The 18,888-nt window shown below is 39.4% G+C and overlaps 2 protein-coding genes across 2 annotated transcripts in view; one reads left to right on the top strand and one right to left on the bottom strand.

The window, feature by feature from the left end:
• Nucleotides 1-3,727, top strand: part of CCNT2 (cyclin T2) — a 45,452-nt gene extending 41,725 nt beyond the window's left edge. The window contains exon 11 of the mRNA XM_088472274.1: nucleotides 2,214-3,727. The gene's annotated coding sequence lies outside the window, so the exon portion shown is untranslated. The remainder of the gene's footprint in view (nucleotides 1-2,213) is intronic.
• MAP3K19 (mitogen-activated protein kinase kinase kinase 19) overlaps nucleotides 1-18,888 on the bottom strand; it is a 66,305-nt gene that overhangs the window by 7,212 nt on the left and 40,205 nt on the right. The window contains exons 11-13 of the mRNA XM_088472271.1: nucleotides 8,732-10,900; nucleotides 1,572-1,715; nucleotides 235-932 (exon numbers count right to left, since the gene is read on the bottom strand). Coding sequence (XP_088328397.1) covers nucleotides 235-932; nucleotides 1,572-1,715; nucleotides 8,732-10,900 — 3,011 coding nt within the window. The remainder of the gene's footprint in view (nucleotides 1-234; nucleotides 933-1,571; nucleotides 1,716-8,731; nucleotides 10,901-18,888) is intronic.

Genomic DNA, 18,888 nt, shown 5'->3' with positions numbered 1-18,888 from the left:
TGGTATTTTGTATGATTTATCATTTTGTCTCCTACGGAGTTCTGATGACTGCTGTTTGTTGCCAAATGCATGGGGCATAAAGTTTACTCTTGTAAAAAAAAAAAAAAAATCTGTGAACAACGTGCTGTGTAAAAGGTTTGACTGCAATGTGGTTGTGTACTGCCTGCACAGGAGTTTCTAATTCACAATTGACATCAGCTATTTACGTATAGAATTTATACTATCTTTACATACCTGGTTAAGCACAGATCAACAAAGCTTCTTGCTCTCTTAGAGAAATGACCCGGGAGAGTTGGCATGAGTCCCTGCTTTTTACCAATATAGAACATGGCCGCCAGCTTATGCATGTGAGCCAGGGGTGGTTTCCCAGTTGCCATTTCAAACACTGTGCAACCAATACTCCAAATGTCAGACTTCTCCCCATGCCCGGATTCGCAGATCACTTCCGGAGCCATCCAGTATGGCGTACCGTGCATGGATGTTAACAACTCCCACTGGGTCCCATTCATGCTAAGACCATTAAGACGCTTTGCACAACCAAAGTCAATCAGCTTGATCACCCCGTTTGGCATCAGCATTACATTATTGCCCTTGATGTCTCTGTGAACTACTCTGTTTTTGTGCAAGTAGGCAATGCCTTGCAAAATGTGATTTGTGTATTTGCTGATGATGCTTTCTTGCAGCGGCCCAAAATGTCTCAAAATGCTGGAAATTGAGCCGCCAGGTACAAATTCCATAAAAATTGTCACCACAGTGTCTTGGAGGCATGTCCCTAAGTAACCAACGATGTTGAGGTGTTTCAGAGTTTTCAACAAGTCCACCTCTTCTTGTAGCTTTTTGTACTCCTTCTCTGCCACTGTAGGGTCTGAACCATGTAACATCACCTGTTTAGCTGCAATCAGCTCTCCTTGACTTGTGAGACCACGATACACCTACAAGCAGATCAATTTTGAATGATTATTTGTTGTAACTGTGTGCACTATTAAAACTGATGTATACATTGTTTACAGTCCCTGCTGGTAAGGCTGCCTCCCTCTATAAGCCATCTCCACTCTCCTGTCCCACAAATACCGATAGATTGTACAGGAGACCAAGCATCCCTAGCATTCTGCCTATTCTGGATCTGCATTCCCCATTTACACACAAAGCAAGACTTGGTTTGTTGTGTGCACGAATGGCAAAACTTTCAACCGGTAGTCAAAAGCTGTAATCTGGTAATGGTGTAACGGGTGGAGTATTGAGTAGGGAGGTGAGTCTACTATAAATGGCTGTGCTTGTAAGTGTTCAAAGTGTTGGGTTATAGACATCTGATGCTTGTCACTGCTGCTCTACCCACATTCTGTCATTTTGAGCTGTTTCAGAATACATTTTAAATTCATTTAGAGACAATTATACGTAGACTATATAACTTCAACACATTCTACACATAGCCGCAGAGATGGGCCCTGGAGGTGAGGGGGCCAGACAGTAAAGTTTATACTTCACCCATTAAAGAAAGGAAATAATCTAGTTTAATTGGGAAAGAAGAACAGTAGTTCCCCCAATTTAGTTTCAGGAGTAAGAGACTTTACCGTTCCATAGGCACCTCTTCCCAACACTTCTCCCTTGATCCAAAGGATTGAACTGTCATTGTGGCTTGGTTCTGATTGATTTTCAGTCTGGTTGGAATTGTTGGTATTTGTCTTAAGGTCTTCAAGACTTTGGTTTCTGCTGAACTGAAGAGATAAAAGATGCGAGAAAGATCAGACATTATGTAGAAATAAAAGCTAGTACATACAATGAATTCTGTTTGTTTTATGAATATCTGCTCTTATGGGAATACTTTGGAGCCGAGATGGGCGTAGTGGAGCCCTGTTTGGGCTTTCAGTTGAATCACAATGGTGCTGAAAGCCCAAAAGAAGGCCACAGGAGCAGACACACACTGCCCAAACCCACCCCCAGTAAACTGGAGTTGTGCACTGGTGATTTGTCTGTTTTTGTTCCTGCAATAAAGTCTCAACAGGTAGCACCTCCCATTATATATATTCAGGGTGTGCAGTCCATGAATCTTTCCTATACACAATATAAAATACAGCCCTGTTAATGATCTTGAGTTATATTGGCATTTGATATTTGCTGGATATTCTGTAAGTGTTATTGGCCAATATCAACATTGCTGTATTACTGTCTAATAGGTAGCACATGTATTTAATATGTATCTCTTCCCTCCCTAGCTGTTTATTAATGAAAGCAGAAAAGGCAATGATAATCTGACAATACTGATGGATGGGAATGAAAAGAGCCTGGAACGCTAACTTACAATAGGAAGCAGTGTTCGCTCCCTGAAACTCTGCAGGAAATTATGCGGACTCGGTGAACAAATCTGACAATTTTGGATTTTTAATTTTTTTGTTTTTTATCAAGTGGTTAATAAGTCCAAAGAGAGAAGTTATGTGGCTATTAATTTTTACATGTTTTTTTGATGTTCCATGGAACAGAAAACATAGTTACTTTAATGTAGGTTGGATAAGAACAAAAATATCGGTTGTCTGTTTTCAGAAGTGAAGACTGAAGGTCTTTCTACATATTAGCACAACTGCCATCTCAGGAAATTTGCTGTAATATTTAAAACATGGCTGATAAAAGAATAACCGATTAATGGAAATGTCATGCTTATTATGTTGTGCAAGTGCACCCATAGACACATCCCCATTTGTTTAATGTATATGCTATAAGTCTATGGCGACCAACGAACTGAACTTCATGGCAGCCGGATCTGCCTGATAATAAAGGAGGATAAGTTGTCAACCTATTTCATTTTCCTTATTCCTTTGAGCTAATATAGAAGCATTGCTATTACTGGAATATATATAAAGCAGGCCTCTTCTTGTGACAAATAATAAGAATATGCCATTAACCTCTTGGTTAACACATGTGCCAATGTTGTTGGCTATGAAAATTAGTGCAGGCCAAATTGCAGAACTCCCAATTATTTGCATGGAACAAAAAAAAAAAAGTCTGCAGTAGGGGATTTGTTTTACCAACAACAAATGAAATAATACTTTCCCTTTCCTTACCCGGATCCAAACATTTTACTGTGGGGAAAATAGAATTGCCAAAGGATAATTTTTGGAACTTTTTGTAAACCACGTCACATATTGAACATTATGGGGTAATCGGAATAGCCTGCGACTTGTAGGCATCGCTAAGATTCTACAAAATCTTTAAAGTGGCAATCATTTAAAAGGCAAAAACGGATTTGCTGTGCTTTTTAAATAATTGCCACTTTAAAACATCGGCCAGACTAAGTGGAATCTCGCCAATACCTGCAAGTCACAGGCTATTACATTCCCCCTAGAACTATTACAACATACTGAATGGCTATTTCATTCTAGAATGTGATTGTAACAGCAAAGTTGATAGTTTATTTAAAGTTTTGCCATACTGTTTTCAATAACACAACCATGTTCCATTTGTGACTAAGTTATTGGGGAAAAATCTTGATCTGCCCAGAAACACTTACCTGGATGCTGTTTCTTATTGGTTGTGGAAAAAAAATTTGTGTATTACAGCAGTGTCAATAACAGGAACATAAAATTGGTTATCTGCTAAAATACCAGTTTTTCTTTCTATAGTAAACACTTCAATACCGATTCACAATTAATTACTGTATAATCTTTGCATGTGACAAGATGAATTATCCTACAGTTGGTGGCTAACTGAGCATCCTGCCAGTGAATGCAATTAAAGAAAGGGGGTCTGCTTCTTTCATTGGCTGATTTTCTTTTTCTTTTTTTTCTGTATAATTTTTATTGACTGAGAGAGCATACAATACCACATAATAAAACAATATATGTGTCACAATAGGATTAATACATATGAGACCTAAACATATGTAGATCTAATCATATCAATATAACTCCTTTAAATAATAACCAGGAGTAGAAAGTTATAAAAATATAATAAAAATCGTCTCATCAAAATATTATACATCAAATAGAATGGCAATAAATGGTCAATGAGACATACTGTTAACTTAGAAGGCCGGGCCGTAACTAGGGTAGTGCGACCTGTTCCATGCACAGGGCACCGCAGGGCAGGGGGTGCTGTTTGGGCCTGTCAATTTTGCTGTTTATCATTCTCGTTTGTAGCTTCCTCCTCTTTTATCCCTAGCATCTCCTGGTCTCCCTTATCTCTTCCTTGGCCCATCCCCATGAGGCCATGGCCCTTTTTCAGGTGCACTATCTTATGTCCCTATTTAAAAAATGGGGGGGGGCGCCAATGCGCTCTCTGGCACAGGGCACCAAAAAGTCTAGTTACGGCTCTGTTAGAAGGTTACTGAGGGGTGTGTCCGACGCTGAAAAACTAAAAAGGTGCACCTCCATCCAATAGTCATATTGTACCAAGTCGTTAATTGGAAGCTACGGCAAAGTGTTAACTTTAGTTCCGGTGACATTCTGAATATAGGGTAGCCAGACGGAGAAAAACCTGTCAGCTAATCTTTCCTGATTAATAGACGTCATCCAGTCCATAGTGAATAAATAGGAAAGTCGGGGAATAATAAGGTCAGTGTAAGGGTTGTTGGGTTGATCCACTGTGATAGGATCATTGTTTTGCGGCACTAGATATTTTTGTTAAAAGTAATCTGATACCTTTCGATATTGTGTGTTGCTTCTGAGGTGAATATGCTCCAGAATACCCAGTTAGGTGACATAGGGACACTAATACGTAAGATGTCTTCAATATATTGATGTACCATATCCCAAAATTCAGCAACCCTAGGGCAGGACCAGAGGCAGTGATAAATGTCAGCGTCTGGTGAACCGCATTTGAAGGTCAATCTGATAACTCGAATTGCTATCAAAATTTTTAGTTTGGGAGTATAGTAGGCCTTATGTAATATTTTATAATTAATTTCTGCATAGGAAGTGGGAATGAAATTTTTTTATTTAATTGTTCTGTGGCTTTGACCATTTGGGGTAGGTCGAAATCTGGAAAAGTGTTATTCCATTTGGCCAGTCCTCCAGAAATCGCATTAAAATCTAAGGTGGGACGTATATGTATATTTGGGAGTAAGAAAAAGGATTCCGAGGTCGGAGGTGTAGTGCACCATCCAATTTACACTGCTTATCACTATTAGTCAGTAACTGCAATGTTTTGTTTAAATAGCTCATTACTTGTAAATAAGGGAAGAGCAGAATGGTTAAATGCGGATATTTGCTCTGCAGCTAACGATAATTGGCCTCGTAATACCCAAATATTTTAACTCTGATAGTGCCCATTTAAAGGGAAAAGTGTCTCCCCAGCCTTGTCGAGCTTCAGAGAAAAATGCTAAGACTTCTGGTTTTGTAGTGTTCACCTAAAAACCTGCCAAGAGTGTGAAATCTCATAATTTGTCTAAAATTAAAGGAATAGCTTGTTTGGGGTTACTGAAATATAGCAGAAGATCGTCAGCGAAAGCAGAAACTTTTTAATTTCATGGTTAGCCACAGAAATTCCATGCCAACCGGACAGCTTATCGAAATACCTAATCAGGGGCTCTAGGACCAAATTTAATAATAATGATGACAATTGGCATCCTTTTCTAGTCCCCATATGCAGTACAAAATAACTAGTGTTCAATGCGTCGACAGGTAAGCAGGCAGTTGGGGAATCATAAAATGGCTGAAAAATATGAGTGAATTCTGGGCCAAAGTCTTGGAAATGAAAGATGCGGATCAGATGTTGCCAGTAAACTCTGCCGAATGCCTTATCTGCATCACAACTGACCACTATAGACTTTGTATCTCTGGTTTGGTGGGTCTTGGTCATAGCTGTAACTAGAGTCCTGATATTATAAACAGTCTACCTTTAATAAATCCCTTTTGGGCCGGATGAATGAGTCCAGCCAAGATTGGTTGTAGGCATTGGGCCAGCAACTTAGAGAAAATGTTTACGCCCTGAGGAGTGAAATTGGACGGTAAGATGCAACCAGGGTAGGATCTCGCTAGGGCTGGGGAGCACTATAATGTGGGCCGTATTAAAGTCTGGTGGGGCTTTGTTTCCTGAAATAATAGAATTGTAAAGAGTGACTAAATGAGGGATAACGTGAGAAAGTAGTAATTTATAGTAGTCTGCCCCAAACCCATCAGGACTCTGTGTATTCCCTACAGGGAGTGACTTAATAACTATCTGAACCTCCTCCTCAGTTACCAAGGCAATAAGATGGGATTGCTCCTCAGCAATGAGTCACTGCAGCCCAGCTTGTTGTAAAAAGGCAATGCCTAAGTTAGCGGCATCCAGGGAGGGAAGCAATCGGGAAGCCGACAGCCTAAATACCTGCAGCCGGCTTCCCGACTGTCTTATCCCGGCATGGGTGACATGCCGGGGGTCTAGGTGTATTTCCCCGACGCCGGGAGACCGGCGCCCGGCATCACGATCGTAGTGATGCTTGGAGACCGGCGCCCGGCATCACGATCGTAATGATGCCGGGCGCCGCGAGCGGACAGCCGCGCGGGGGGGGGGGGAAGGGTTAGGTTTAGGGCTCCCGGGGGGGACTTAGGGTTAGGCACCCCCCCGGGAGGGTTAGGCTAGGGGGAGGGAGGGTTAGGGTTAGGCACCCCAGGGGGGGACTTAGGGTTAGGTACCCCCCCGGAGGACTTAGGTTTAGGTAGCGGGGAAGGGGGTGGTTAGGGTTAGGCACTTGGGGGGGAAGTTAGGGTTAGGCACCCCTAAGGAGGGTTAGGGGGGTTAGGTTAGTGGATACTTACGATCAGGATTTCCAGCGCTGTCGGGCTGCCGCTGCGTCGCACTCTGCTCCTGTCTGGCTGCCGCTGATGAGAATCGAACCGCCGGCCATGCGGCCGGCGGTATTTCATACCCATTCCTCTAGGGAAGCTGCATATAATTTCTCATAGTATTGAAGGGATTCTGTTGCAATTTTTTCTGGGGCAACCACTGGTTGCACTGTAGGAGAATGCACCATTGGCTCATTTCTGTAGGTTCACTGAAGTCAATTGGTTGCAAGACTAGAGAAATCATTAAGTAACACATTATTCTGGCTGAAGCCTTTAGAATCATCTTACCCTGTTACCATCTGAATCATGCTACACTAAACACAGTGGATACATGATGATGATAGAAATTGCTCAGACCTGGGGGTCTATGTTATAATACTTGGATGGAGATAAAGTGAACTGAGATAAAGTACCAACCAACCAGCTCCTAACTGTCATTTTTCAACACAGCCTGTGACATGACAGGAGCTGATTGGTTGGTACCTTATCTCTGTTCACTTTATCTCCATCAAGTTGTTTTTTTATTTATTTTATTTTAGTCTTATGCTGGGTACACAGTAGACGACCTGTATACCCAGCCAACCCACGATGCGACAGACGACATAGTGTGCGGTACGTACACACTGCACGACCTGGTGAATCACTGCACAATATGTTGTTCACAAGCAGCAGCCAAATGCATGAAGTCGTTCATCACATTGACAGATTAGCAGCGTATACAGCAGTGTCCATAAAGTCTAATGTGTACCCACCTTAAAGCTATTAAATATATTATACATACATTCAGCCAAAAAACTTCTACCTCCAATGACTATTGATGACAGGTTCACGTCAAATAATTTTGGGTGTTCATCTTGCTTAACAAAAATATTATCCTGAAGTACCCAATGGTTTGCTAGCACTTAAGGAAAAAAATCTTGAGTGCAGAGAAACCTTATCCATCCTTTCTATAGGAGCTTATTTTATTGTAAGAAACCTGCTATTTTTACCCTATGGCCATTATCCAACACCGACCCCTGCCACTTTATGCTCCATAATGCTCTAGATTCTTAGGGGTATATTTACTAAGTGAGTTTAGAATTGGAGATGTTGCCCATAGCAACCAATTAGATTTAACTTAACATTTAACGAGCACCTTCTAGAAGATAATAGCTAGAATCTGGTTGCTATGGGCAATATCTCCAATTCTAAAAACTCTCACTTTAGTAAATATACCCCTTATACTTGCAGCCTATCATGGGGTTCCTGGTTTTAAGCTTACTGAGCTCCATGACCACCTATATTTTATTATAGTGTATAATATTGTGGTGGCACATGATGGATCATACAGTTTTACAAGTGCTAGTAAGACACGGCATGTTATAATCCATTTTATATAATGCGAGAAAGTAAGTAACATCTTATACCTGCTTACAGTCAGGTCCTGGGAGATGTGCAAAAGAATTGGATAAATATCAGTATTGTGCTTATAAGGTTAGTAAAGCTCAAAATGTATTTTACAATAGGATACTATAAAAAGACTGGATAGCACAAAATATAAAATAAGTCAAACACACATGCTTTTTTTCCACCTTTACGTAGCAGGCCATTTTTTAACGATGGTCTGGATTGATTTTAGATTGTACTTTTAATATAACTCATGGCCGGTAGACGTAGCAAAATGCTGTTAATCACTAGAACGATTGCTCAGTATCTCCACACCTATTTTAGCAAATCATGACAACGACACAAGGGAGCTGAAACTAGAAAGCTAAAAATGACTCCAAATAAAACCTTTTTGGATAAATGTTTAGTGTGAAACCAGTTTGGTAAAGGTTCACTTTAAAAGCAACATTTTATAATTTGATTATTGATGTGTTCTGCAAACTTATATACAAACTAAACCTTAAACATTCTTATTTCTAAATCCATCATTTATACTAAAAAACAAAACAGTTTTTCTTAAAACCTCTGACTTCTATTGCAATGTATTGTACCTGTTGGTCTTGAAAGTTGAAACTTTGATCATCTTTCCCTCTTCGACTCTCCAAAGTTTTTGTATTGCTGGACTCATCAAGAAATACTAGATTTTTTTCCAGATGTGAGATGAGTTCATCAGTTAGCCGTTCACTATCAGCATAGCTGTCCATGCTTTTGTGTGACTGGGAGTTTGAATTCTGTTGTTCTGAATTGTTTACATTTACACTGTTCTCAATTAAGATTTCCCTCCAAAATGTTTTATTGTAAGTCACGTGCTCCGAAGCTGCTTCTTGCTGGGATTGTGAAACTGCCCTTGACGGTAGCTCAGTAGCAGCACTGAGTTCCACGAGTGATTGCATTAGACTTCCTATATTGGGATCTTGGACATTAGGACTATCCTCATTTTGCTTATGGCTGTTGGTTGGCCATATTCTATATTGAACACCTTCTGTTTTATTGGTCTCCGTGGAGAGAGAGTGACTCAAAAGTTTAGGTTTAATAGACTCTACATTATTAGGACTTTCCTCCAGCTCTCTAAACCTCTTGATTATATTGGCAGCCCCATTAGTAGTGAGCGAATTTTCTATAGTGGCTTCTTTTATTATAGATAAACATGAAAAGTTTTGGATAGGGTCTGTGATCCCATTCAACTGAAGATCTATATCGTTACTACTAAACATCACATCTTGTTTTATGGTTTTGATTTCACAGTCCATGACAGAAATTATGACACTTTTCTCTGCACTCTTTTCAACATCCTCTGTAACCAATTGCTTTGTCAACGAATTTTTGCGGCAATGGCTTGTTGCAGAAGGCTTTTTTTTGAGTTTTGAATTTGGCCTTTTTGAACCTCTTGCACTGCTATCCCGAGAAGAACTTGCACGAATACCTTTAGAGGAACAACTTCTAGTAGATGAAGCAGAGTTGGCTTCTCTGTAAGACTTTGAAGTATTAGCATAAACTGGGGTTGCAAACATTTGGCTTATCACTGGACCACTGTCTTGGGATTTTATTTCGGCAAACATATCGCAGTACTCTAATTCTTGGAAATCCAGGGAAGTCTTTGCCCTAGGAGGCTTGGGAGTGTTCACTAATGAGTTTGATCTTTTTGATGTGTAGAGGGATGACTGGGTTTGTGAACGTTGCCTACTTCTATTAATACTGCTTGGATCTGTGTGGGTGAACTTGTTTGACACTTTTGAAGATGATGGTACAGAAGAAAATACCAAGGCAGGCAGTGGAAAAACCTTGCCATGGGTTATTTTGCTGATGGAAAGAGGTCTTTGTTGCTTTGTGGCACAATCTGGAGCAGACATGCTTCTTTTTTTGTTTTTCTTAGTCTTTTTATTTTCTTTCTGAGCATGTATGTTGAAACTATGGTTGTTGATGTGAGGTAGAGACATCAGGTGTGTCTTCCTTATTGAAAAAATCTGTTCTTTTCCTCTTTTTTCTTCTCCCTGCTTAGAGAAGGTGATATGTACAAGAGGTACTGAACCTAGTCTGGGTATTTTTGATATGCCACTTTTTATGGGCTCATTTCTTTTACTGGTATCTTCATTTATTGCTTCAGGAGTCTTCACAATTTCTGCAGCATTTCTATATGATGAGCTTATGTCTTGTTTCTCCTTCTCTGTCTCACCAATTAGATCTGGCACATGTTCTTCATTTTCACTATGTGTGTTTCTCATGATTACTTCACAGTTCTTTTGCATCAGTACCTGTACACATTGCAAGGTAGTCCCTGATTCAGTAGGACTACTTATTTGTGTCTTGTCATTAACATACAACTCAGGCACTACAGTTTTGCAGCTACTCTGTAGTCCAGCACTATCAACATCCTCTGACTCCTCCACACTTTCTGTTCTTCCAGGACCAGTTCTAATGCTCTGCTGTGAGATTCTTGATGGGAGATCATTCATCAGGCCATGAGTACTTTCAGAACTGAAACTAGTACAGCTAATCTGAATGAGATCTTTAGAAAACAAAACATCTTCTGAATTGTCCATTGATGTCCTATGGGTGTTATGTCCACAGAGTTCTCGATCAGCTCTCGATTTAGTAAAGGTATTTGAATTTAGATCAGTATTTGATATGCTGATTTCCTCATTTCTCAGGCCAGTCCTTGACAAAGGCATTAGTCTAACAGACTGAGAACATTGAGAGGAATGACTTGATGGTGGATAAGTCTAAAACAAAAAGGGAAGAGGAAGTCAATATGTAATTGTAACGGTACTCTTATAGGAACTCTGCTTCTAGTGTTCTTTTGCTTATTTCTTTTTCTCTTGTAATCTTAAAAATGGACATATTCCCCTGAAAATTAACCCCCCGATGTTTAATTTCCCTTACCTGACAATGTATTCCCACGGCAAGCCACGGGACTCCACCAAAGAAGTTTAGAGTGGCCATGTGAGTATGACATAATATAGTTTGGGGCACAGTGTGCATAATATAAACTGGGGGACACTGTGGCATATTTGACCTTGGAGAAATGTGTGGCATACATAATCTAAACCAGGGTTACTATGTGGCATAATCTAAAGTGGGGATTTTATGTAACATAATGAATAGCATTTTATAGAATGAGCTCTGATATTACAGTGAGCGACAGTGGGAGGTAGCTGCCGGAGGTTAATGGGCAGGGCTCAGCTAATCTGTCTCAAGCAGGCTGGTCCCCAAGCCATGTGTGCGGCCTGCGTTCTTATGTGTTGTGGGTCTGTGGAATGAGCCGGGAGTACACATGGAGAGTCCTAGGCATCACTCCCATTGCAGCAGATAAGGCGAACCCCTTGTGGTGGTGAGTGACGCCAGAAGTAGCTTTCTCTCCAGAGTCTGTGCTCCTGTACCTGGGTTCTGTGGGAGGGCGACTGGGTGCTGAGGGAGTGGGACGGGCAGCTGGCATTGCCGTGCTGGGTGTAGCCGGCATCATGGTAACTGCAGGGTACGGATGGCTATTGACCATCAATGTTTTCAAAATATCGATGGTTATTGACCGATGTCAACTAGTTTTGCCATTGATGGATGGCTGTGAGCTGATTATTTAGAAAAAAATTCTTTGTACAGGATGGAGCTTAGCCCTGGCGCCCGCTAAGCCCCGTCCCAACCCATTTTTGATTGGCCCGCTGTGCGGCATCCCTCGGCAGCGGTGGACATCGCGGGGGTGCAAACCATAGATGGTTTGTGTGCCATTGATTATCACTGGGCCCATCGATGGTAACCATCGATGGACACCCCACTGATGGCCATCCCTACTGCAGGCAGCACTCCTTCAGTCACATCTGAGACTCCAGCATGGGGGCGCGGACTGGGGAAGCTAGTTATGTAACAGCATGGAGGAATATGAATGCTGCGTGCTGAGCTGTGTAATGATATGTAGTAGGGAGAAAAACACACTGATGTAAAGAGGGCATGTCAGAGACACTAGGAGCATTTGGGACACATTTGCTTACCCTCCCAGACTGTCTGGGAGGCACCCAAAAATCGTGTGGAACTCCCAGCCACCTGGAAGAGTGGGTAAGTCTCTCAGAGCCGACTGCTACCAAAGGGAAGTGGCCTGCCGAAGACATGATTCGTACTGAGCTGCATGATCCAGGCCCCCCCATTCACAATGGCATTGTGACAATTATGCAATCGTTTTAATTACACCCACCTGCCCTCCCACTTTCTGTGGCATGCACCTTCCCTATCTCGAGCCGACCTGGCTGCCCCCTAGAGGACATGTGGGGAAAATGCTGCTGTAAGAGAGAAACTGGGATATATGGGGCATGTGGGGAACATACTGCTGGGGGGGGCATGTGACAGAAAATGCTGAGGGCATTTGAGGCACATGGGTGCATGTGGGGGAAAAGCTGCATTGGAGGGGACACCGCGCACAGGCACTCATTGCAACAAGGTAAGTGGGGGGGAAAGCATAATTTTGCACTACTCAGTTTTGCCACTGGGGCACAGGTGTGATATAGTTAATTGGGGCATTACGCTGTATAGCAGGATTTGGGGCATGGATATGCAGTATATCATTCATTGGGGGAAATAGTGTATGTCATATTATGAATTGGAGCCATTACTTATCACATGCCTATGTGGGAAGATTCTTTTATGATGTTTTACTAGATTCCATGTTGGATCATTCATAATCTATTCATAAACCTTACAGGCTCCTGTGTCTCATTGACTCTGCAGTGAATGAGATACAGGACCCTTTACAGAGTTTTTTTTATTCCTAAATTCAATGCAATCCATTTTGTATATTTCTTTTTATATGGTGGTGTTTTGGGGCATTTTTTTTATTTAATCTGTTACTGAATATCTAGATACAGGCTATATAAAACATGACCAATTCAGTTGCCCTCAATGTTGGCTCAATTATGTTTTCCTGCTATCTCAGTACTAAAATTAGGCAACCTTTCATCAGAGATATTTTCATACAGGAAAAAGGGGAGTTGGAAGAACTATGATTGCACAGGAAATAAACAGTTTATAAGATGATTTAATTATAACTATGTTGTAATTAGATACACATATCTAGGTGTGTTTCAAAACTGGAGGTGCATCCCAGGAGTATAAATAGTCATGGTAAAAAGGGAGAGAGAGAAAAGACTCCTATCAGGGCACACTCCTGTACTATGTTGATAGCTACAAATATATTGATGGTCGATTAGACAAACAGATGACACCTACGAGGAGGTCATTATCACATAAGAAAATTACAATAAGATCTCAGCAGACAATCCACCATATATTACTGATGTTAGTGAATCTGGAATTATTGATGATAATATTAAAACTCAAGTTTATTGATATCTTTAAAATCAAACATGAACACTCAGAATCCACCTATATAGACATGAACAGCATGAAAAGATATATATAACCATTGATTGTGTATAATACACTATCTTATAACAGTGATCCACTGTATCTGAGCTTGTTATGCAATGCTGGAGGTATAGCTATAGATATTCCTGATAATATACGCAATTAGCATAGACAATTCATCAAAGTACTGCCCTGGACAGTGCACGTATCAAAATGCAATATTTCAATAGTCACAGAAACCAAACATATGGTATGTGTAGTATAAGTAGTCCCTCAATGATCTACCAGGACCAGTAGATTAGTTCATAAGATAGAACTACCTCAACCTTGTAACATAACATATGTTAATGATGGTACAATTAGCTGCTATCTAGAATAAGATGTTCTGATATATAGTGGATCCACCTGTACTGTAGATATACAAATAACGTAGGAATAAGACAGATATCACAATTAACATATAAATACACAAAAGAAAACAAAAGGCGAAATAATAAAAACTAATACATAGAACATGAAATTGGTATAGTAATACCACAATATTAAAATGCTGAACACCACGGGTACCACCTATATATATAATATGGTGGTTTTAAGAGGCGTCCCTCTATTTCAATCTGGGAGAGTACATATGGTACTAAACAATTTTCCTGACATAGGTGTAGATATAGAGTGGTGTACTTATATGCCCAGGATCTGCTGTTGCCTGTCTTAAATATTAGAGGACAGGGAATGAGAGTCCCAGGAACTGGCACCAGAAATTAGAAAGCTGCTTCTGCTGTTACAGCCCAGTCTAACCTGTATCCCTGTTGCCAATCAGCAGCGCAGGGAATCCAGGCAGCTTGCTATAATGAGAGAGCAAGAAAAAATGGAAGGAAGTACCTATCATCAGTGTCTCCCTTCTATATGATCGTCCGTGGTGCAGGGGTCCAGAGTGCGCACTAAGGAGCCCACCAGCAGGCTGTCCGACGCGCATTTCGCCGGGCTTTATCAAAGGAAGCACATTGCTGTCATGTGCATGCCGGGTATACATAGCGCCGGCTGTAAGATGATAGGTTGCTATTTAATATTGGCAGCTTAATCCACCAATGCGCATATGGTTTTGAATAAAGGGGAGGAAGCAATATATATTGTCCGGCTGGTATCGTCTGTCTCTTAATCAAGGAACTGGCCTGAATTGTCAGTTGTTTGAACTGCGCTGCTAATCTATGGCAAGCTTTCCTTCTGTCGCCCAAACTTATATATAGAACAATTGTTATGACAAACAGATATAACCCACTATATATGACATTACAAACTGAAAAAACGATGTTACATAAACACATAGTATTAAAAGCTGTATACAATTATACAAAACTATCCAATTTTTAGAATCCTAATAATCAATAAAGATAATGATCCACAGCTGAATAGTGTCAGCTAGATCCATATTATTCTATAACAATAGAAATCTTTATTCAAAATCCACTGTTACTAATACAGACCCTTGTAATGGAATCATTGCCCCATAAACTATCTTTAGGTGTGCAGTATGCTACATTTTATATTGTTTACTGATGTTTGAGATATATAAAAGGCTATTATACATATTCCTGCAGATCCGTATATTTAAATATTAATAATAGAACATTTGTGGGAATACAGCTCCCTGTATTGCCATCATGCGTTAAGTTGCTCAATGATTATAAGGTGATTCTAGCAATAGTGAAAATGGTGCTAATAAGTGAATATGGTGGTCAAAAATAATTAAATATTCCTAATAAGTATAATTATTATACTGTTAGTGAAATTGCGATATGATATAATGACTATCAAAAATATAAATTATGAAATAGTGTTAAGAGCATTCTATAAACAGAATGCAAAATTGTGAAAATAAATTGGTAAAAGTTTTTTTTTTTAAATAAAATAATTTTAAAATTGTGATGTGACTGTGTGATGTAGTGATATATTTGATGACATATATAAAATAACAATAAATTGTGGTACCTAGGTGTGATTGACTGACTATTACTTAGGTAATTACTGAGAATAATATAACGATGAAATGAAAATAAAAAAATAAGGTTAAAAATAAAATAGGGAAGAGTGATTATATTTAAAACAAAATTCAATACCAAACTATCTATATCAAAGTCAGAAATTTAGATCTCAGGTAAAATTAGCCTAAATATCAAGAAACGGGCTATAGTTTATGGTTTCATTCATCCCAAAGGGATTAACTGAGCCCATACGAAAAGTCCATTCGCATTCCCTTTTTAAGAGTTCTCGAGTGAGATCTCCTTTTCTGATATTCATTGATACCTTATCAAGACCAAATGCTTTCAGGTCTTTATATGATCCTTGATGTTGTAAGTGGAAATGCCGGGCTACCGTAGTGATTTTCTTGAATTTTTGTAAATCACTAGAAGCATGTTTGATATTTCCTATATGTTCTAGTATTCTTTGTTTGAGTGGCCTTGTTGTCATTCCTATATAATGTTTTTTACAGGTGCATTCAAGACAGTATATTACTGCGTTGGTATTGCAGTTTATATATTGTCTGATCTTGTGTTTCTTGCCAAATCGATCAAAAACCTCAATCCTCTTTGTCATATTGGGACAGGCTTTACACTGACCACATGGGAAAAACCCTGTAATACCTGGTTTCCTTTTGTTCTCTGTAGTAAAATGGCTATGTACAAGCATATCTTTCAAGTTTTGTGCCCTACGCCAACTTATTTGGACTGTTGGGTCCAGATGTTTGTTAAGATCTGGATCATTCATTAGTATGTCCCAGTGTCTTTGTAAAATTGTTCTCAAAAGTCGCCATTCCTCGCAATAGTTTCCAATAAAGCGTATTTTATTCGTTGCTTTTTCCGGATCTTCTTGCCTATTGGATGGAAAAATCAAAGTGTCTCTATTAATTCTAGAGGCAGTATGTCGTGCTGTTTTGATTGATTTTTTGCTATATCCTCTACATATTAATCTTTGTGCCAAAAGATCACTTTGCATGTTGAATTGTTGATCATTGGAACAGTTTCTCCTCAGCCTCATAAATTCACCCTTCGGAATGTTTGAGATAGTGGGTGGAAAGTGGCAACTATTGTGATGTAGAAGGCTGTTGGTTGAGGTTGGTTTTCTATAGAGGTCAGACATTAAATTTCCCTTAGAATCAATCCGTAATCTGAGATCCAGAAACGTAATGCTTTCTTGGCTGATTTCATACGTAAATTTCATGTTAAGCTTATCATTCAGCTTTACCATGAACTCATGAAATTTGTCTACTGTACCATCCCAAATAACGAGAATATCGTCAATATATCTAGTCCACAAAGGTACACACGACGTGTACTCCTCGTTCTTTTCACAGAAGACATGCGTGTGCTCCCACCACCCCCAAAAAAGGTTAGCATATGTGGGAGCACACGCTGCTCCCATCGCCGTGCCCCGTATTTGCAGAAAGAACTTGTTGTTAAACACGAAATAGTTATATAATATAAATTCAAGAAGTTTTATCAGTAATTTGTGAAATTCTGAGGGGCCTTCCATATCTAGATAGAATTTGATTGCTTCTATACCCTGAAGATGATGGATGCTGGTATACAAGCACCTCCAGTTTTGAAACACACCTAGATATGTGTATCTAATTACAACATAGTTATAATTAAATCATCTTATAAACTGTTTATTTCCTGTGCAATCATAGTTCTTCCAACTCCCCTTTTTCCTGTATGACAATACTATTTGGGTAATTCCATTTTCTATGACTGGTTAGCACGGAATAACAGTGTAATAAATAATAGATTAATATAAAAACAATAAATAATAATAAATAAATAATCAAAATATTATTAATAATCTCTGAATACTGGTGGATAACAACATACACATATTATTTTAGGAACTAAATGGCTAACTTTAATCTGAGGAATGAATTGATTAGCAAACGACATACAGCAGAGGAATTAGAGGATCTATTCCCTGATAGGGTACAGGACACTGTCCCTAATGATACTTGGGAACAAGACTTTAAATCTCATAAACAATTGTTACAAAAAAGAAGCAGAACACACTGGGATGCCACTACACTAGAAAATTACATTAAACAAAAAATGTCACCAAGGGGACTTAGACCTAAGATTTTTCCGGCCTTTCAATTAATAACACCTGGCCTTCAGAATGAATGGGAAGCTAGTCTTCACAAATGTTCTCAAGAATTAATGACAATCTTGGTGAAACATGATTTATTGATTCTTGAGGAGTGTGACAAACAAATTGAGACAATAAGCAAAAAATTAGAGATATGGGAAAAGGACCAACACTTCCAAAAATGCTTTGAAAAGACTAAGGCGGATTTGGAGGAATATGAGCAGAATATTATTGATCGAAAAAAATACAAATTTATGAGAGATAAGCGTGATTTCACTAATGGAACTATTTTTAAGTGGAATCAGAAAGTAACGAGGAAAAATCCAACAACATCTTTCAATTCCTATTATACCTCTTCAGAGGCTGATACTTCCATTGAAGAAACAGAAGAACCTAACGCCATCAATCATGTGAATCTTCATCCTTCTACTTCTTTTTTAGACAATCCCCGAGGACCAAAGCCAAGATTCAGACAACCAAGAGAAAACCGATTAAGAGGGGGAAGAAGAGTAAGGGAAGAAAAAACATGTAACACTCCAATGCCACAAAGGCAATCCCAGAAGATCAACAGGAGACAATAGAGGGATTTAACAAATCGCAAATAATTAATCTATCTAATATACAACTTACTAGAGATCACATTTCTGTATTACAGAAAGGGTTATCATTTTCACCAACTAGCTCCTTCGATCGTTTCAAATGGGAAAAGGATTTACATCTGTTCTGTAGGAAACTCCGCTTAACAAAATTATTCTCCAATAATAAAGAAGTAAGTCAGGAAGTGACTAATGCTAATAGTGCCCTCTCTCAAATGCATTCTAATGACAATGAAGAGCCAATTGGAACTGACGAATGGCTAATTCAAAACTCTGCCAACACTAACATACTCTCATTTAACACTCAAGAAGAAATTGCAGCCTTGGCAATTTTGGAGGAACTTGAAATCCCTATATACACTCCAGAAGTACCTCAGTTTTCCACAAGGAAGAGACCGATCTGTAAAAGAAAATCATCTTTTTACCCCCAGAATACAAATTGCCCAGAGGTAAAAGTATTCTTAGATCTGGTATCACGAGATTTGGATGACCTTGTTATTAATAAAAACAAAGAACTTTGGCATAGAGAAGAAAAAAATCTCAATGCTGAAGAATCACAAGCATTAAAAGAAATTAAAAATTGGCCTAATGTCCTTATAAAACCATCTAAGGGTGGGAATGTCGTGATTTGGCCC

This window comes from Taudactylus pleione, unplaced genomic scaffold (genome assembly GCF_031769625.1).
Source record: "Taudactylus pleione unplaced genomic scaffold, aTauple2 ptg000122l, whole genome shotgun sequence".
In the NCBI taxonomy this organism is placed as follows: Eukaryota; Metazoa; Chordata; class Amphibia; order Anura; family Myobatrachidae; genus Taudactylus; species Taudactylus pleione.
This window is presented reverse-complemented; position numbering and strand designations above follow the sequence as displayed.